At 38.3% G+C, this 21738-nt stretch overlaps 1 protein-coding gene and 1 long non-coding RNA gene across 14 annotated transcripts; both read right to left on the reverse strand.

The window, feature by feature from the left end:
- Window positions 1–218: 218 nt before the first annotated feature.
- On the reverse strand, window positions 219–12066 carry LOC146665710 (uncharacterized). 13 transcript variants are annotated; one of them, XM_085413449.1, is made up of 7 exons: window positions 5019–12066; window positions 4843–4931; window positions 4552–4650; window positions 3237–3605; window positions 2916–3052; window positions 2607–2829; window positions 219–2522 (listed from the first exon to the last, which is right to left on the reverse strand). In XM_085413449.1, the coding sequence occupies exons 1-3, from the start codon at window positions 11947–11949 to the stop codon at window positions 4561–4563; spliced, it is 7110 nt and encodes a 2369-aa protein (XP_085269575.1). In that variant the 5' UTR covers window positions 11950–12066; the 3' UTR covers window positions 219–2522; window positions 2607–2829; window positions 2916–3052; window positions 3237–3605; window positions 4552–4560. The 13 variants fall into 13 exon arrangements, with proteins under 13 accessions (XP_085269575.1, XP_085269571.1, XP_085269573.1 ...); XM_085413445.1 differs by having other exon boundaries at window positions 4552–4931; XM_085413447.1 differs by having other exon boundaries at window positions 3237–3590; window positions 4843–12066.
- An 89-nt stretch (window positions 12067–12155) lies between these two features.
- Window positions 12156–18662, reverse strand: LOC146665711 (uncharacterized). Its single transcript, XR_014912648.1, has 3 exons — window positions 15878–18662; window positions 14697–14723; window positions 12156–13192 (listed from the first exon to the last, which is right to left on the reverse strand). It is a non-coding gene; the product is annotated as an uncharacterized LOC146665711 (long non-coding RNA).
- Between the last annotated feature and the right edge of the window lie 3076 nt (window positions 18663–21738).

Raw genomic sequence — 21738 nt, forward strand, 5'->3', positions numbered from 1 at the left:
GTAGATAATAAAGGGGGCAGGTCTATAAACAATATTTGATTTGTACCTTTTGAAAAAGCCAACAAATTCCTTCCATTATTGATTTTAACATTCCTGCTCTTTTAATTTTTAATTCAAATAATTGTGGTAGGGCAAAATGATGAACTCGAGATTTCTGGGTGAATATGATATCAATTAGAATAGAATAGATTAGAATAATCATTTAATTGTCCCACAAGGGGAAATGTGCTTGTATCAGCAGCACAAAAAAAAACCCCACATATACAAACAGAACAGGACACAGAACAGAAACAATTGTTACATATTTACATCATGGACAATAGTTACCAAAGCAGAGTACAGTACAGTTGTTAAAATTTGAGTACAGATCGAGTGCAAACAGAGCAGGATACTGAAAAATGTTTAAATAGTTAGGAATATTTAGAATTAGAAAACTGCAGATTGTGTATCGTACTTGTGCATTAAAAAGTAGACATATAACTCCCAATAAGTGGGTGTATATATATATAAACTGAGAAAAGTAATGTACATAGGTGTAGATCAGCAGGTGGTTCTCCTGAAACCAGTGGACTCAGTACAGACCTGTGGTGATGACAACTATGGCAGAGTTGTCAGAGAACTTCTGTTGGTGGCAGCGTGGGGAGGTGATGGAGAAGTCTGCAGTCTAGGAGGTGAAGAGGAACAGATCCATCACAGTTCCCTGTGAGGCCACCGTACTGTAGACAGTGTATCAGAGACACAGCCCTGTGTCATCACATACTGTGGGCGTTCTGTGAGGTAGTCCAGTATCCACTGTCCAACAATTGAAGCATCCGTTGGAATTGTGAATATATCCTTGTTTGCCATGTTTATGTTCACAGGCTATTTTAAAAATTTATACATATACATATATATATATTTATACATGGGAAGTGAGAAACAAAATATGTTTTCTGATTTGTTGGAGTTTTTTGCACATACCGTGTGGCAAGGATAAACAACATATTCAAATGCCACATTAAAATTTTCAAAAGCTTCTTTTTTCAATTAGTTTACAGTTTCCTAATTTGATGATGAATATGGTACCAAACTAAGGAATACTGTTGAAATGAAGTTCACATTGTGATATATTTTAGGTATGGAGAGTCACACAGCTGAACAATTGATGTGCATATTTAAAGAAACAGGGATAAAATAAAGAACATTGTTGGGGAATAAATTATATTGAAAAATAATCAATGTTAGAGAGTGACTTATGATCAGATAATATTTGGGTTAACTTTACCTCTTACAGCTTTTCACATAGTACTGTGACCAGGATGAAAGTCATCATGAAGAAGCTATAAACAGTAGAATCATTAACATGAATGTTATGGTTCTACTTTGACTCATGTCAGCTGTGTGACCTCATAAAATGATAAACAGAAACACATAGCACTGGATGAGACCTTCATGAACTTTTCAAACAGACTTAATGGGTCAAACTATATGTCTGACCCATTATCTATATATATTAGAGCAGCGGTCCCCAACCTTTTTTGCGCCACGGACCGGTTCATGCCCGACAATATTTTCACAGACCGGCCTATAAGGTGTCGCGAATAAATACAACAAAATAAAACTAGTACCGGTACCGAAAAAAAAGAAGATTTATTCATAACACACGTGAAAAGACCCAGGAAAACCGAGTTAACGATAAAACGATGACAAAATAACGCTGAAAACCAATAAAAATCCTGAAAACTATACATTTCACACCTGAGCCTCAACTCTCGCAGCCCGGTACCAAACGACTCACGGACCGGTACCGGTCCGAGGCCCTGGGGTTGGGGACCGCTGTTTTAGAGCAGTCTAAGCACAGATGTGGAAAACCACTGTTACACCTATTCTATACTCATGTACTTACTGACACCCCATACTAAGACAATATTCATACAAACACACTTTAAGCTTTCTTTACTTATCCTCTTAAACACTTTCTTTTTTTGAGATTGTGTAATCTCTATAAAGAATATGTGTAATGGTTCAATAGATTCTGATTTAAATGTCCATAGTAATCAAATGATCATTATTGTGCAGCCTACAATTCAAGAGTTAGAGCTGTGTGTTTGTATGAATTCAGGTTGCTATACTTATAGACTAAAATTACAGTAATTCACTATTTACCCAAACAAGTTACGTTGTTTGGGTAAATAGATTGTGGTTTTTCTACAACATAATTATTCAACAATCAAAAATACAAAACAATATATGTGCACATTAATCCAAAGTTCAGTTTTATATATCCGATATTGTTTGTAAAATCTGGTGACACAAACAGAGGCAAAAATTCATTGTTGGTGTGACATGTGGCTCTATTTACCTTTGAACAATGATGTGCTGCTAAAAAAAATAATATGTTAATTAAAAATGTTTTTGTTTAGTAAAAGGACTGAAATCACAAGGAAACTGTCACCTTAAAGCCTCACTTTAAATACCATCACAAACAGATGTTTTCCACGCAGTTAACAAAGCTCCAGCACATCCGATCACTGCATCTAAATCTAAAAGAAGACAAAAACATATCAAATATAATTTACACAATGGAAGCCTTTTGATTTAATAAATAAGCTCAAAATAAGTGTTACCGTTGAATATTTGTGGGAAAAATCTGATGCTACCCCAAGAATGCAAAGTCACACTGGAAACGATGACAGGCTTGCAGCCCTCTGTCTTCCTGGAGTGAGGTGCCTGATCAGTAGCAGTGAGTTGACAGAAGTTGGTGTCTGTAAGAGTGGCCAAACACTGATACTCTGTCCACTTGAGTAGAGTCTAAGAAGCTGGAATGCAGGCACACTGGACGAGCTTGTTCTAAAAAATACAGAAAAAGGAACATTTTATTTGTGTTAAGGCCTAAAAACTACAAATAAGTTATACAATGAACAATGTTGAAATACCTTATAGGTGCTGCAGGCCACATAACCAGAATCCAGAGCAATCTCACACTCGCATGATGGTGAGGAAAGACATGAGCTCTGCAATGAGGTTTGAATGTCCCAGTTGGGACACTGAAGAACTCAAAAGACAGCAATACCTGCACAGAGAGACAGAGTAGAAAAAGCATAGATTTGTAATCCATAATGTGAATTAAAACTCAAAAAGTGTCAACAAGTATAATCATTTGAGTGTGGAATTATTTATGCACTAAACAGGATTTTAATATATTAATTGAATTAAAAACACTGACATTTTTTTTTATCAAAGATAAAGAATGATACCTCTCTCTGCTCTGAGGATCACTGAGCATCTCTGACAGGAAATACAGTTTCCTCAGTAGGAGTCATCATTCATGGTCTCAGAGGTGTGTAGTGTGGCAGCATCATGATGGTCTCCAGATCAGGCAGGAGGTCAGGTGATGGGTGTGTCATCTTCTCCATTGAAGACATACTGGTATGGCAGTTCATAACACAGCAGTCTCTGTGTGGCATGTAGTTATCTGTGCAGTCCAGCACTGATGGATCAGGTTTGGCTCAGCAGTTCATGAAGATGGTGTTAAGATGTTGTTGTTTCAGCTGAGGATGGTGAAGTTTGAAGGTTTTCCCACAAAGGAAACAGGACTGTGTGTGCCCTGTCTGAAAAAAATACATCTACAAAACATAAAGTGCTTTTAACACCACCCACCCCCCCATACCCACCCATCTCAGCCCCGCAAGTGTCTATGTAATGCTGGTATGGGGTGTCAGTTACTAAATCTAATTAGTGCGTCAGAAAGCGGGGGCTACACCTAAAGCCCCCGCTTTCTGATGTCTTTGTTTATTAGCAGCTTTTTCCAGCTGCTCAGAGAATTCTGACTTGGCCTTTATCCACCCAAACCCAAACCCACCCGGATAAAGGCCAAGTCAGAAAATGGATGCAGAAACTTTCCATGTACTTCTAAATCAGTTTTTATACAAATTCTGTAACCTGTAAAAATGTTTTTCTCTACATAATGTATAATTATAGACATCTCTGGTAGCCTAAAGATAGTTTAAAACTTTTAACATTTTTTACCTGTAAAACATGATAAGCAAAACCTCATTCATCCCAAAAACATTTGATTTTACAAAATTTACTATAATCAAGAAAATATAATTGTCTGTATTTATTCACGTGACCCATAATAAATACCTGCATTTATCTGGGATTTATTTATTTACTATTTCATATTTGAAAGCATCTTGGAGGGGAAGATCTCGTTTGTTGAGATACATACGTCAGAGTAAAAAAAGTATCAAAAAAGGAGATGACAATAAACATCCATGAAAAAATGTATAAGTAGATTTAGTCATTTAAAACATGAGAATAAAAAATAAATTATGTCCGTTTAATGCAGTATATTTCAGATCTGAGGTGCATGATAACAGAAAGCAGATCTCCCGGCTCTACATGAAGTACAGCCATGATTTGGTGAAATGATTAATAACATTGCAATAAGAAAGGGTCTTCTTACAGACAGAGTAGGGAAGACAATTTTTTCCAATGAAAAATATTTTTCATACTCTACAATCAGTAAAATCTGTAACAAACATGATCTGTAATTGTTTCAAAACTCACCAGACGACTTCATGATTGGCTCGAGGACAGGACACAAAAGACAGGATTGTGGTAACTGTAATATGTCCTCAGAACACCTGACTGCAGACATTTCTGTGGCTGAGAAATAAAAATGAGGTCAAGCAGGGTGTTCTTGTCTGTAGTGGCAGAAGAGATCAGCTGTGAATACCCTCTAGACTGAAACTGCTCCAGAATCTGTTTTCTTCCACTCTGCAACTGGTTCTCATTAAAATCTCCACACACAATGATTGGGTGACAGTCCATGATTTCAAGGGAATCTAAAAGACTTACCAGGTTTTGCATGAATGGTGTCAAACTGTAGTCAGGGGGTCTGTACACAACCGCAATGAGTGCAGGGAATGGAGCCTGAACCTTCAACACTAAAAACTCAAGATCAGTGACATTATGCAGATACTGTTTTACCTGAACCTGAAAATGATTCCTCAAATACACAACAACTCCCCCACCACTTCTGCTGGCCATGTGAGGAAAGTTTGTGTAGGACACATGTCTGTTGCGTTTGAACATGGTGTAGCCATCCAAATGAAGACTGTCTGCAACAAAGGAGCCTTGGAGGTGAGACTCTGTGAGACACAAAACATCTGCTAAACACATTTCATGATGACTCTTGATGTCACTGATGTGAGATGGCAAACCCTCCGTATTGTGATGGATCAGTGTAAGAGTGTCAAGTCTGCTGGCTGTTTCTCTGACCTGAAGAAGAGGCATCATTTCCTCAACGCTGGCTTGTCTCATGGTTTGGAGCGCTGCAGTTACCTCGGGATTGGAGTAAATCTTTTTCTCATCCAAGTCCTGCAAATAGAGTCCACTGAGAGACGTCACCCTGCTGAGAGCAACATAAGCCATACCTGGTTCAAAAATGTTCTTCATTGAAACTACAGCTGTCTGTGTTGTAAGACCCTGAGTTTTGTGAATTGTGCAGGCGAATGCTAGCTTTACAGGAAACTGTCTGCGTACCGCTCCTTTAAACTTCAGACTCTCCTCTGCTCTCTCAATGTAAACCAGATCATCAGATGCTGCATTAGCACTGCGGTTGTGTCTCATAGGCTGCCGGTTGTCCATTCTGAGCCCCAGTTTGATTATGTGTCCATCATTTTCAGATCTCACCACCTTTACCAGTATACCAAAAGCACCGTTGACTAAACCGTTTAGTGTGTCCAAGTTTCTGGTCAGCATGACTCGAGCTCCTTCAGCAACATTCAGAGTGTCAGGTAAATCATTTCTCCCACCTGTAAATGGTTTGTCTCTTCGTTCCATTCTGCCTGTACGTTTATCCTTCTGGAAATCGTCTGCAGTGATGATTATGATGTTTGAATGAAGCTTCTTCAGGGTATCTGTGTTGTGGGATTCCACATTCTTGTTGGTGGCATAAATGTGTAAGACCTCAGTTGGACATTCTTCTGGTGCAGTCACAGCCTGTGACAACAAATCTCTGTCGCACTGAGAAAGCTCTTCTGTCTTTTCTTTGACTCTAATCCTGTTCAACATCTCTGCAAAGGCCACATCATCTTTCTGACGCATGATCTCGGTTAGAGTGATCATCTGAAAATGTTCCTGCCATAGGTCAATCTGTTCTGGATCGTAAACACAGAGAGGTTTAGACTGTCGCACTGGTGGCAGCTGGTAAAAATCTCCAACAGCTAAAACTGACATTCCACCAAAAGGTCTCTGAGTGCCTTTGATTTGTTTCAGTCTTGCATCCACATAGGCAAAAAGGGGTTTTGAAACCATTGAAATCTCATCAATAACAATAATTTCTGCATTCATCAGCTCAGATCTGACTTCATCCAGTTGGTTACCAAGTCCTTGAATGGGTGGTTTCAGACTCCTGGGTAGTTTCAGTAGAGAATGTAATGTAGAGCCATTGATAGAAAAAGCTGCTGTCCCGGTAAATGAAGTAAGTAAAACAGTTGGATTTGATATGTCAGCTTCTTCTGCATTAGCAGGCAGTCTGCTCAGGATCTTTGATGCTTCAGAGTGAATACATTTAATCAGATGTGACTTTCCAGTTCCTGCACCACCATTGATATAGAAGAAAAATGGATCTGGGTTCAAACCACAAACTCGCTGAATACACCAGTCTCTTATAGTATAGAACACGCAGGCCTGCTTCTGGTTCAGATTCTGATACATTACACGTACCACGGCTGGATCTACTGCAGGTTGTTCTCTGATGGCTCTGATCTCTGTTACAGCATCAGACTGACGACTGTAGTCAGGGACATTTTCCTGTTCGTTCTCATCATCAGAATGTCTCTCAGGAAGATTCTCATCACATTGCAGCCTCACAACTTCAGATTCAGGAGCAAGATTACACCATTCATCAATCACAACATCCCTATTTTGTTCAAACTCTTCCAGTGCACTCTCAATATCCTCAGAGTTCTTCTCATACTTGTCTTTATTTCTTTTCACAACCCTTTTCACAGACTCACTGTGGTCTGAACATGGAAGTCGTACAAAACCTGAGTTGTAGAAGGACTGATAGGTTTGGAACCCTTGTGGTTTCAGTTCCTGCTCTGATCTGTGTGGAAGGTAAAGTCTCAACAGTCGACCATAATATTGCTCAGGATCTTTTTCCTGTGAACAGTGGTAATATCTGATTATAGCTGGTTTATCATTCTTTCGCCTTTGTACAAATCCAAGCTGGTTTAGAAGAGGAAGCACATCTTTTCCTTCATTTGGACCACTCACCAACCGGCACAGGGCAGCAAAATCAGCCAGCGACATTTCCTCATATTCTGGGGTCTCAGGTCTGCATTTGTATTTATCACTCAAACTTGTCATCCAAATATTACAGCTGTCATGTGTTGTGCTTTCCAGGAAGCTCATGGGCCGACTCATTTTTACTGGGTTATCATCTGTTGGTACAAATACAACACTGCGGGAACATTTTTTCATTTTTAGGCCACAGACTCGAGTCACACACTCCTGTGCGCTGATCTCTCTCTTTTTTGAGTAAGCCTGCATCACAGCTCTCATTTCATCACATTCATTGACGGTGTTCTTATCAGAGTTATCGATAACTGTCTTCAGGTATTCAGAGAGGCCAGATTCTTTCTTCGTTATATATTTACAGAGGTATTCTACACATGAATAGGCATTCAAAATGAATGAGACATCTAAATTAGAGTTCCAGGCTTCAAGCAGGTCTGAGTTGTAATTGTTGATCCAACAGTCCTTTGGGTCACGTTTCAGAATCAGAGCTGTTTTCTTGTTTATGTTCTGGAGGCACTGTTCATACTCATTCATTGTCAAGTTGCATCGTGACAGAATCTGCTCTATGGTGAGCAAAGCAGCTTCAGGTTCCTTCAGCAGGTTCATCAAAGGTCTGAGTTTGGCTTTTGCAGCTTCAGTGTCTGAATCCTCATCCTGTCTCACAATCATTGTTCTTGTGGCTGGTGGTTTGGGAAACCCAAATCTACAACCAGAGTTCACACTCTTAAAGCATGTTTTTGTGTGGTTTTTGCTGTGCTTTTGTAGTTCAGTGACTTTTTTGTGCAGTTCAGGTTGCTTTTCTGGATCAGGGAGTTGAGCTGAGATGTATCTGTCCACAAAGTCACAGACAGTTTGGTCGTCATCCACATCTACTTCTACCTTTTCTTGAATCCACAGCAACATGTGTATATGCGGACTACCTCTGTGCTGGAACTCAACTCTGTAAAAGTAATCAATGATCTCACCAAGGGGCTGTGCAGGAGAAAAAAGCAAATCTCTGAACAAAGCCTCAACACGTTTATCAAACATTCGCATGGTAGTTACTGGATTTGATCTTAGAATTTCACACTTTTCTGACCAGTCCAGGGCTTCAAAATCAACCTCTTCACCTTGCTGTCTCTTTATTGCTTGAATCACTTCAGGCCATCTCATCTCAGCAGCAGAGAAAGTGACAAAGAACTGAGGTGTTCCTATTTGACGAATCATACTGAATAAATCTTTGGTAGTTTTCTGCCAGTAAGCTGGAGTTCCTCTGAGTGGCTGCATAAATCTGATTGCATCTTTATTTCTTACCAGCTTCTCTACTTCTGTCTTACTTTGTAACATTCCTGATGTGATTTTGCGTCCATCTTTGGTCATAGTTTTACCTTTCCTTAGCTGTATTGTCATGCTGGAATTAGCCAAATGTATTTCAGTGACAAACTGTGAGAAAAACAGGTAATTTGTGTCTTTAGCAAATCTTGCATCAGTGTTGAAAAGCCTTGACTTGAAGTAAGCACTTGGTGTGAGTTTAAGAAGTCTCTTTTCATCCAGTGTATTCTGACCAGTAGGAAACTGCACAGGAAATGCCATGGCTTCCAAATGAGGAGTTCTGAAGAAGCTAACAGGATTGTTTCTTTCTGCAGGAGCCACACAATATGTGTTATCACTGAAACAGAGAATCTCTTCTGAAATGTCTACAGGCTGCAGACAACTTTCTAGAGCAAAACCTCCATTGTTCAAATCACTTTCTGGTTCCTCTGGATTTTGTTCCTCTGGTTGTTCATCACAGGATGCCATATTAATATCTTGTTCTATTTCAGACTCGTTTTCGCACAAAAGGGCATCTTTTTCATAGTTGTCAATTTCCATTAAATCTTCTTCATTATAATCATCACTTGCCATGCTGGCTTCATCACTGCTGTCATCATCAGGTAACGTTGGATCACAAAGCAATGCATCATCTCTAATAACAATATCTGTGTACTGTGGATGAATTTGTTTCAGTTTACGCAGGGCTTCAATGAGTTTAGACCAGGTGACAGTCTGGAACAGCTGATGGCCTTTGTAGCACAGTCGTCTTTTCAGCTTTATCCTGATTATCTGTGAATGGTTTCTGAGCCTCGGTAGAGAGTCAACTGTTTGTTGGACTTCAGATGGTACACACACCACATTACCACGTATGAGTCTCTGTCTGCCCTTTGGAAGTGGAATAATCTTAGCAAAAGGTATGCATTTGGCAATCAGATGTCTCTCCAGAATGTTGAGATCACAAAGTTCAGCTGGAATATCCTGCAGTTCTAAACCATTGACAGCAGCAAGCCTTGGCATGCGTCCACTTTTGAGGGAACTGTGACACGTGTGACAGATATACTCCTTTTTTCTCTCAACGGGAAAGCTGCAGTGATCATGACATGCTTCATCACACACATGAACAAATTTACCAGTTAGACACTGCTGAGCTACAGTCTGGTGTTTTGAGTAATTTTCTCTTTTGCAGATTTTCACCTGATTAGGAAAAGAAGCTTTTAGACAAACAGTACAAACATAAGATGGTGCTGACTTAATGTTTGATCTGAAACGAGATATGGCCTCATTCATTAAACTGTTATCTGGATGACACTGTAAACTTTCAGCTGGTCGATGCATCTGACGATATTTTCGTTTTATGTTCATTGCACATCTGATATTATGCATCTGTCTGAAAGAAAAACTGTTCCAATATTTTACTCTCATTCGTTCTCTCATATTCTCTTTGTGTTGTTGCTGAAATTGTCTCTCTTCTCCATAACGTTTGGTGATGTAAGATATTTTTTTCTTTTTAAATTCTTCACTTTCTTTATATAGTTTATATACATATGACCTCATGCAGGCTTTATGTTTCTCTCTGAATTCAACAGAACTTCTATATGTTCTTCTTATACGTTCTTTCTGCTTTTCTCGGAATATAGAAGACTCTCTATATGTTCTTCTTATACGTTCTTTCTGCTTTTCTCGGAATATAGGATTGTCTTTGTATGTCCTTATGACACATTCCCTTTTTCTCTCTCTAATTTTAGCACTTTCTCTATACAGCCTTTTCATTTGCTCCTTCTGTTTTTCCTTAAAATCATCTCTTTCTTTATAGATCTTTCTCAAATGTTCTGTCTGTTTCTCTCTATATGTAGCATTTACTTTATACAGATTATTTTTGTATACTCTCTTTTTCTGTCTGTGATTTGGATCATTAGACTTTCTACTGGAATTTCTTTTCTTTGCCTTAAAGCTTTCATCAAAAGTGTACATCTCCCTTTCCTTCCTTTTCTGATTTTCCTTTCTTTGTGGTAATTTCTGTTGGGCCACTGACCTTCTCCTCATTTTTTGTGCTTCCTGTTTATTACGTTTCAAAATTTTATGTGGCACTTCCTGTGTTGCCTTAGTTGAACAGGAGGCAGTGTTTGAATCATTCTGAGGAACAGCATCTGATACTACCTGAGTTTCTCTCACAGAAGATGCAGATGTTTCTTTCTGTAAATAATCAGAAGCACGATTCTTGTTTTCAGTAGCAGCTGTCTCATCTGAAGAATCCACCCTGGATGATGTCACTTCAGTGATTACAGTCTCCGTAACAGTTTTCCGTGTCTGCTCAGTGGTTGTTTGGGAATTTAATTCATGGACAGGTTCATTTAAAGCTGCGGCTGGAACACTTGCAGCGGTTCGTCTGTATTCGGTGGTTTGATCAGCATCTCTTTGGTAAGGAGCGTTTTGACTGTGAAACTCGATTGGCTGTAGCTCATAGGTACAGGTTGGTGCGATGCTAAACTTTCGGTACAAGCATTTGATCCTGTCAATCATGTCGTTAAGACGTGTGAATTTTAACATCACTGCAGTTCCACCACTTACATTCAGCGACAATGGCATTCCTGTAGACTTACGTGGGTGAGGATCAAAATATGCGTATTCACCTGAAGTCAGCCTGGAAACTGCAATGGCTGTTCCTCCCATGACTAGCAAAGCATAGCAAATGTCTGAAGCCAAACACTGTAGTCCCTGTTCAAGGCTCGGAAGATGATCTGTACCGTCAAATGTGCCATAAAGAGCAAACTGAGACATGTCGACTTGATACTCGTGTCTGCGGCTGATGATCACAGTGGGAAGTTCATCACAGGCTAGAAACACGCTGTTCACAAACCTCTTTCTGGCATCTGAATACACGGCATGGCCTTTGTCCAACACACGGTTAAGATCTGCTCTGGTAATGAATTCATCCTCGTGTAAGAATGACAGGAAAACCAAACTGTTCGCCATGCATTGCTGATTCCGGTACTTTCCATACTTAGCATTGGCCTGGCTTCGGGATGCACAGATGCTACTCACTCGTGGACGACTTTCACTGTTTGTAACCTGTACATGAGACGGTCCTGGAGCTTCTCCATCATGCTGCGTTTGCACAGTTAGCTGGGGTTCAGTCTGGATTACCTGCTGTACTTTAGCATTTGGCACCGATGATGAGCAAACACCTCTCTTTACCACATCTGCATAAGACACTGCGGCTGTCTGAACGCTGAGCTGCACTTCTGGACTGGGAATACTTGTAACAGACACCTTTACCTGCTCACCGGTCTGAGAAAGATTTACCTGTTCCTTCTGCTTTTGCCATCTAAGCTTCTGGGACTGTGACCTTTGACCTTTCCTTGGCATTTTGTGCAAGTACAAACTGGACCTTATATGTATTTATACACAAATGTATACAAAAATCAACCTGTAAACACTGAAAAACTCCTCAAGTTTCTATTAAATGGATAAATGTAAAACTATACAAATGGTAAAGTGTTCTTATAACTGTTTAATTGATGTAAAAGGCTGACTTAAATACAAACTCAATATAAAAGTTATTGAAAGATCTTTAAAAAGTTTTATTGTAGCTTTTTCAAAAACTGTATATTATACTTTTTTTTTTTAACCAGACTGGTTAATGAATAGGTCTATACTTCTGTGAAGTAATATGCAGAATAAATCTCAACAATCAATCAACAGGCTATAATAAAACTCTTAGTTTTAAAGTAGACTTTGTGTAAATCTTTCAGATATCTAAAATCTAAAGCAAATATAAGGAGCTGTGGTGGTGTAGTGATCAGATGACAGGCGATGAGGATTCTTCAGCTGGATGTTCTGCAGCAGTCAGGAAACAGGAAGTCTGGGTTCTCAGGGCAGCCTCTAGATGACAATTGTAACTGAATACTTACACTGAGTGACAAAAAAAGGGTTTGTCCTTAAATAATAATAGTTTAAACTTGTAGTCAAATGTTATAGCCAGTGAAACAGACTTGAAAAATGTATTTGAATCTAATTTAATATTTATCTAAATAGAGCAGTCTGAATGTATATATTACAAAATAACCAGATTGTCTTATTACAAATAAACCTTTAAGAGGTGTATATTTTATATAATTTCTCAAAGTAATTGCACCTGTAAGCCAAACTATCACTGTTTATTTCAAAGTGTAATGCAAAATTAAAATGACAAATGTAGGGCTCTGTAAGTAGTTTCTACAGTGAGTTCTACTGTACTGTATATTCAACTTTTTACTTGTAATTTCCAAAAAAATGAGTGGATATGAGAGAGTTTAACGACAGGAAAGATGGAGCAGTGAGAGCAGAGATCTCTCAGATTTCTGAAAACAGATCGTCGAAGTTGCGGTAACTTCAATTTCCAAAAACTTGGTTTGTTGTCAACCTTGGTTTGTTGTCAAACTTGGTTTCTTGTCAAACTAGGGCTTATGCTTGTCAAAATTAGATAGAGTTCATGGCGGAGAAATGATAGAAGATAGAATCCCTTGTCAAAAAAGATGGAGCAGGGAGAGGGAGAGTGATAGGACAGACTGAAATTGCTTGTTAATGGCTTGTCAAAGATAGAGGGAGAGGGTTTTCTGCAGCAGGTCACCTGTAAGACAAAAAGGGACTGGAATTAGGCATATTTCCAATAAACATGGCTTTCCAGTATTTTTCAAACTATAAGTCACACTTGAAATCCTTTAGTTTTCTCAAAAATCAACAGTTTACCTTATGTATTAATTCTGGCTGTGCTTACTGACCTCAACCCAATTTTATGTGCTACACGGCGCTCAAACATCTGTCAAAATGTTTTAGGTATGACTTTGGAAAGCTACAAAGCTGCAGCGCTTGATGGATTGTTGGAGCATTACAGCTACAGTAGTCAGGAGCCTCGCCGAGTAATTCGTATTGTCCTTAAACATAATATTATGGTGTGTGTATGAGGACCTGGCATCTGTTTACAGACATGCGTACGAAGCAGATTTCAAAACCGATCAATCCATGAAGAATTTGATAGATTTGTGGAAGAGGACTGAAAAGAGAAAGTGAGTGTACTGTTCTGTGTTACCAGTGAAAAATGTTGAGAGTTATTGTGAATGAGTTGAATAGTTTGAGTTGTCTGAATATTTGGTTAGCTGCATACACCTTATAATCCAAAAAATACAGTACATACAGGGCTTTACATATTGAAGAGTTCCACAGTACATTATTGGACTGAACTGATTGAAAATGCTCAAAAATGGTGGTGGAAGTGTTCTAAAGAAATTTTTACATTCTATTAACACAATAAAAACAAACAGTGTCTATAAACCAAGATGTGCTGCTACAATAACCTACTGTAAATATCATATGGTCCAACAAAACCCACACATTGAGGTTAGAGCAGACAGTTTCAGACCACCTGCTTAAAATTTATGCCACATCACAGGTTATTTAATCCCCAAAGTACCTGTGACAACAGTACATGATAATATCTGGGCACACAGAAACAGGGATTTGAGATCCGTTAACATAAAAGTAAACAATACTTTACTCAGAATGACTTTTGACAAAATGAGAAATTTGGAGATGGATGGTTCCTACAAAGCAGTTTCTACATATTTCAGTCACATGTTTAATGCACAGCCATAAGCACTCCACTAAATCTAGGACGCACTTATAATGGTCGATTTAAAGGCCTAATTAAAAATGTAGTATGACGATAATTTCTTTGTAGATCATTTAATCATAAAATACAGAAATGAGTGCTGTATCTGTGCTTTTGATTTTTTCCAGTCATCAACAAAATCTTTAATTAAAAGACTAATTCAAAGAGCAGTTTTCAGACAGTGACTTAATTTAATGAAGAGAAAGAAGCTTTGGAAATCCACAAGGCCCTACTTGAAGACTTAATTGTACCTAAACTGCTGTTCATGAGCTGCTCTAATGTGAAAAAATATGCGCTGCTACAATAACCTACCGACCTCTGTAGGTCTGGAAATGTTTACACAGACTTTTCTAGGATTTGATGACTTTTGATGATCACCAATAGCTGTGCTCACTCACAGCACTACACTGAATCTCCTATAATGAGAAACATTTCTCACCATTGCACCTCAGACACCTTTACTTACCAGACTTGAGACGATCAGATCAGCAGTCTAGAGAAAGGAAACAATTCATCAGATCACTGTTTGATGATTCAGACTGTTGAGCCTCTTCCCACACAATCCAATTTACTGTGACAAAAATTAACTAGTAAAATTCTTAATTTATTTAAGGCTTTATGAGCTTACTGTAGTCTAAAGAGGAGATAAATGAACTGCAGCGTCTCACATGGCTGTAGCAAGTGTAATAAAGGCATTCATTACTACAGAAGTAAAAAGAATAGGTACCAATATTTGTTGGCACAAGTGCAGGATATACCAAATATTTCCTAAACAGAAGCTTTGTGGCTCCAACATTTTCTACAACAGGTCAGTACTAGTAAAGTGTGAAAGCCAAAACTTTTCAAAATGTTAGATACAAAGTAATTATATAAATCAGAAGCAACAGAAAACCTCATCATGTCTGATATGAATATACCTTTAAATATTGACATGTTACAATAGCAGAGGTGCACCATGTTTTGTAATTAAAATTAAATGTCTTAAATTTTTACACTAAAAAGCCCTTTCATTATACCTGTTGCTAGGAATATTTATGTATTTTGCAGTCACCTTTTTGGCAACTTTTCTATTAAATTTTAAAACACATATTCACCAAATAAGTGATAAACTAATTAGACACACTGGCTGTAATGTACCTAACAATGTCCACTCACACCTCTGGTTCTCTTAGTTTTTCATTATTGCTTAACTGTACAAAACACTTCTACAGTGTTCTGACTTTAATGTAACACATCAGCAGAATTTGAGAGACAATATGAATCAATCACTGTGCAGCTCTTAAGTGTTTGAGCAACCACTTATACCGACTCCCCTAAAACACTTTCATTGTTTTGTCTGCTACTTAAATCCACAAACATAAGGAGAAAATGAACAACTGACATTTAGCTGTATGTTTGGATTTGATAAGCCATAAGAAATTGAAATCATACATAAATGGGCTATTAAACTTCAGGGACATTTTCAGGGACAGTCAGAGGTCCCGTGTGAGGACTTTGCTGCTACGTGTAATAAATCCTGACTTTGTGTTTTTGCCAATCAGTAAATGGAAACATATCACAAAAAGTCAAACTACTGTATGTAAGTTGCCACATGTGCTACGCAATGCCAGGTTCATACTGCTTCAGTTACAATCACTGTTTACTTACCAGCAAAGGCAAAACCAAAGATCTCTTTCACTCTGTGTAACAAAAGACAAAGCACAAAAATACAGAATGAGACAACTCAAATCAGCATCACAGTCAATACTGCATCACTCTGTGTAGTCCAAAAGATTCAGTACACTTCTTTGTTTACCACAGCAACAAACAACTCTCCTCTTTTTTCTACACCTTATTAAAGATTACGTCTTCATTAAGGTAAAATGTGGTTTCATCCATTTGTAATAAGCCACACACGTTTCTCAGTTATGTGATAGCTCTATTAGTTTGGTGCTATTAGATAACACAGTAGATTTAATAAGCAATGATTTGCTACACCTAGCTCTGCACACTTTATCAAATTCTGACATCACAATTTCAAAGCATGAACAATCATAAATGAAAGCTTGGATGTTATTTTTGTAGGCTTCAACATTTGAGTTCTTCTGCATTCAAATTCTGCTTCCTAAAAATATTATCACCTGCACACAGTATCATTTAATATGCTGTTGTTTTAAATATCTACATATCATATTTATAATATTAATGGTGCACTGCTGCATTTTATTTATTTGAAGGTGGACTTTTTTATATTTCGTTAGTTTTTCACAAAGTGAAAAACTAAGATCAAAGTTATTAGATTATTAGATTAAATAAAGCTTTATTAATCCATCCGGTGGGTCCTCCGGGATTTTCACACAGCTCAATAAACGTTAAACGGTCGAGAATTTACGCCAGTGTCCTGTTATATTTTAAATAGCAAGGAGCAGACGGCCGAGTTTATTAAACTCCAGCGAGACAGCGGTGACGCAAATCTGAAGGCTAGACCGTCCAGTTTCACAGCCTTCTCGGTCCACGTAGACCGCGAAAGCTGGGTCCTCCGAAAGATGCAGCCGACGTTTTGGGACACAGCTAATGGCGGTAAAATGGCTCCTTTGAAGTTGCCGACCCTGCTGCTTCAGCAGCTAATCAGTGGTTCTAAAATGACGGCTCATTACCTCACAACCGAAAGAATGAGGCAGTTTTTAACTGACTGATTTGTGAAGAGAACTAACTTCAGCTTCCCTAACAGACTCAGAAACACTAACACACCGAATGAACCAAATACAACACAATAACTGTAATAAACAATCAAATGAACCATATTAATTTCACACTGGGCCTATAGCAGCTAGGCTAGGCGTTAGCACTTAGGGCTAGCATACCAAACACTCCTTTTAAATAGTAAAATTACAACGTTTCACTAAAAAAGCAGCCATTGTGTTACTTTAACATGACTTATACTTCGACTGGCTTCATAAGTCACTAACAACAACTGGGTAAATCCCTCATACAGCTTATAGACATTTCATTTCAGATAAGAGAGACAGAGAAGCAGCACTTACCGGCACGGATTGAGCTGAGAGTGGACGGAGATTCAGGAGTCAGGCGGAGACGTAAAAAAGGAGGCATTCACGAGTAGTGGGAAAAGTGGGAAACTCCGCAATTACACAAAATTGGCATGGAAAACGTGAAAATATATGTAAATTTAAATATTATTATACTAGATTTTTTTGCAACAAAAAACAACTTTTAATTTAATTCTATAAGTTTAATAAATGTTTCAAATGGGATTCTTTGAATTTGAAATAATGGTTAAAAGACATAAATAAACACAAGGTCATTATGTTAAAATGTACTTTATTATGATAGATTTATTTAACTGACTGCAGTAATAAGAACAGTCTTCTTCTGAACACCAACACCAAGGAGCTGGTGTTGGTGATCGCCTAAGCATCCTCACAGTAGGAGCTGCAGAGGCTCATCTCACTCCACTGCAGGACTCAAGAGGTTCAGGAGGTCCCTTAACCCCACTGCCATGAGACTTTTTAACAGCGACTCCTGACATGTTCATTGCACATTTGTTTCTTTTACTCCAATACATATTGGTTGTAATCATATGAATTCTGAATTGCTTTAAAGCTGAAGCTGTCTGCTAAAACTAGCTGAAAAAGCTGAAAAGTTGCAGAAAAGGGTGGCCTTTTGTTGTGGGCAGTCTGAGGTACACCTGTGCACTACTCATGATGTCAGATCAGCATCCTGATGTGGCACACCTGTGAGGTGGGATGGATTACCTCAATATAGCAGATGTGCCCACTACCACACATTTGGACTGATTTGTGACCACTGTTTGGGAGGGATGGTTATATTGTGTATCTGGAATGAATTTTAGGTCTCTACGTCCATCCCATGAGGAATGGGAGCAGTAACAAAGGTGTTGCGTTTATATTTTTGTTGAGTGTATATTTGGCAGAAATACTATATTTGGCACAAATCTTATAAAATAGCAGAAATAGTATGATTTAGCACAATAGTAATAACTTAAACAGAAAAATTGGAAAAGCAAAATGGACAGGTGAAAAAATGCTGAACATGCTGAGGGTCCCTCAAATATACTTGTTAAATGAAAAAAAATCAGCAAAAAAATCTATAACAGCCACACAATCACAAATATGTACACATAAGGAAACACACATGCACAGAGAGACACACACACAACATCCAATTCAGTCACCCAGTCTAAATATATTGAATTTGAATCTTAGAATGAGATCATCCCATTAAAAGGCTTACTCTCACTCTCTCTCTCTCTCTCTCTCTCTCTCTCTCTCTGTCACACACACACACACACACACACACGCACACTCACACACACACAGGGAGAGAGAAGTAAGTTTCTAGGTCAGCCTGGGAGCTGCTGAATTTGAATCCACCAATCAGAGAGCCTGTGGACTTTTTCCCGCCAAAACAGGTGCTTCTGTTTACACACGCAGCACAGAGAGGCACAGGATTATTGCAGTCTATTTCTCATAGTGACGACTCCCCTCAAACAAATGACCATAATTTCCTAACTGTAGGGGCTAGAAGGGTCATTCTTACACCGTTTTGTTCAGAAGAGATGGGGGAATCTTCAAGTGTTGACAATTTATCATTAAAATATGAATTTTTAGAGATATATGACATGGATGACTTGTTGACTTAGAAGCCACGAATTCCCCAATATGCAAATTTGAATGCCTGGAGCCCACATACATGATTGGCTGGCTGGGAAGCTGTGCAGGCCCTGATTTGTGGATTTGAATTCCTCAACCCTCAGATATGATTGGCTGGCTTAGAAGCCATGAAGGCCCCAATATGCAAATTTGAATGCCTCAGGACACATATGTGATTGGCTGGGAAACCGTGCAGGCCCTGATTTGAAAATTTGAATGTCTAAGTCCTCACAGAGGATTGGCTGCCTGGGGACCTGGCAGAAATATATAGAAATACTATTATTAAGCATAAATACTACATTTAGTAGAAATACTATGTTTTAGCACAAATACTATAAAAAGCAGAAATACTATAATTTAGAAGAAAAACTATATTAGGCAAAAATCTTATAAAAAGCAGAAATACTATAATTTAGCAGAAATACTATGTTAGGCACAAATCCTATAAAAAGCAGAAATACTATAATTTAGCAGAAATACTATATTAGGCATAAATTCTATGAAAAGCAGAAATAGTATGATTTAGCAGAAATACTGTATTTAGCACAAGTAACAAAAAGTACCAGATTTAGCAGAATAGTAATAACTTATTGAAACACAAATGCACAGAGGGACACACAAACACAGGCTCTAATCCAGTCAACCAGTCTAACTATATTCAATTTAAATCCTACAATGACATGCTGCCAAATAAGGGCAGGGTCCTCTCTCTCCCACTAAACACACACACACACACACACGCAACACACAGGGAGAGAGAAGTAAGTTTCTAGGTCAGCCTGGGAGCTGCTGAATTTGAATCCACCAATCAGAGAGCCTGTGGACTTTTTCCCGCCAAAACAGGTGCTTCTGTTTACACACGCAGCACAGAGAGGCACAGGATTATTGCAGTCTATTTCTCATAGTGACGACTCCCCTCAAACAAATGACCGTAATTTCCTAACCGTAGGGGCTAGAACGGTCATTCTTACACCGTTTTGTTCAGAAGAGATGAGGGAATCTTCAAGTGTTGACAATTTAATATTAAAATATGAATTTTTAGAGATATATGACATGGATGACTTGTTGACTTAGAAGCAACGAATTCCCCAATATGCAAATTTGAATGCCTGGAGCCCACATATGTGATTGGCTGGCTGGGAAGCCGTGCAGGCCCTGATTTGTGGATTTGAATTCCTCAGCCCTCAGATATGATTGGCTGGCTTAGAAGCCACGAAGGCCCCAATATGCAAATTTGAATGCCTCAGGACACTTATTTGATTGGCTGGGAAACTGTGCAGGCCCTGATTTTAAAATTTGAATGTCTCAGTCCTCACAGAGGATTGGCTGCCTGGGGACCTGGCAGAAATATATAGAAATACTATTATTAAGCATAAATACTACATTTAGTAGAAATACTATGTTTTAGCACAAATATTATAAAAAGAAGAAAAACTATAATTTAGCAGAAATACTATATTAAGCACAAATCCTATAAAAAGCAGAAATACTATAATTTAGAACAAATAGTATAAAAAGCAGAAATACTATAATTTAGCAGAAATACTATGTTAGGCACAAATCCTATAAAAAGCAGAAATACTATAATTTAGCAGAAATACTATGTTAGGCACAAATCCTATAAAAAGCAGAAATAGTATGATTTAGCAGAAATACTGTATTTAGCACAAGTACCGAAAAGTACCAGAAATACTATGATTTAGCAGAATAGTAATAACTTATTGAAACACAAATGCACAGAGGGACACACAAACACAGGCTCTAATCCAGTCAACCAGTCTAACTATGTTCAATTTAAATCCTACAATGACATGCTGTCAAATAAGGGCAGGGTCCTCTCTCTCCCACTAAACACACACACACACACACACACACACACACACACACACACACACACACACACACACACACAGGGAGAGAGGACTAAGTTTCTAGGTCAGCCTGGGAGCTGCTGAATTTGAATCCACCAATCAGAGAGGCTGTTTACGTTTTCCCGCCAAAACAGGTGCATCTTTTTACACACGCAGCACAGAGACATAGACCTGCTTCTTTCAGTTTATTTCACATAGTGAGGATTCCCCTCAAACAAATGACCATAATTTCCTAACCATAGGGGCTAGAGCGGTCATTCTTACACCGTTTTGTTCAGAAGAGATGGGGGAATCTTCAAGTGTTGACAATTTATCATTAAAATATGAATTTTTAGAGATATATGACATGGATGACTTGTTGACTTAGAAGCCACGAATTCCCCAATATGCAAATTTGAATACCTGGAGCCCACATACATGATTGGCTGGCTGGGAAGCTGTGCAGGCCCTGATTTGTGGATTTGAATTCCTCAGCCCTCAGATATGATTGGCTGGCTTAGAAGCCATGAAGGCCCCAATATGCAAATTTGAATGCCTCAGGACACATATATGATTGGCTGGGAAGCCGTGCAGGCCCTGATTTGAAAATTTGAATTTCTCAGTCCTCACAGAGGATTGGCTGCCTGGGGACCTGGCAGAAATATATAGAAATACTATGATTAAGCATAAATACTACATTTAGTAGAAATACTATGTTTTAGCACAAATACTATAAAAAGCAGAAATACTATAATTTAGCAGAAATACTATATTAAGCACAAATCCTATAAAAAGCAGAAATACTATATTAGGCACAAATCCTATAAAAAGCAGAAATACTATATTAGGCACAAATAGTATAAAAATCAGAAATACTATAATTTAGCAGAAATATTATGTTAGGCACAAATCGTATAAAAAGAATAAATACTATAATTTAGCAGAAATACTATGTTAGGCACAAATCTTATGAAAAGCAGAAATAGTA

This window comes from Rhamphochromis longiceps, linkage group LG7, assembly GCF_057381845.1.
Source record: "Rhamphochromis longiceps isolate RC_006_pf linkage group LG7, R_longiceps_female_GT1.1, whole genome shotgun sequence".
Taxonomy (NCBI): Eukaryota; Metazoa; Chordata; class Actinopteri; order Cichliformes; family Cichlidae; genus Rhamphochromis; species Rhamphochromis longiceps.

What these genes read in the sequence shown, in the direction of transcription:
- LOC146665710 (XM_085413442.1), bottom strand. Translation starts at nt 11,949, where the DNA reads ATGCCAAGGAAAGGTCAAAGGTCACAGTCCCAGAAGCTTAGATGGCAA.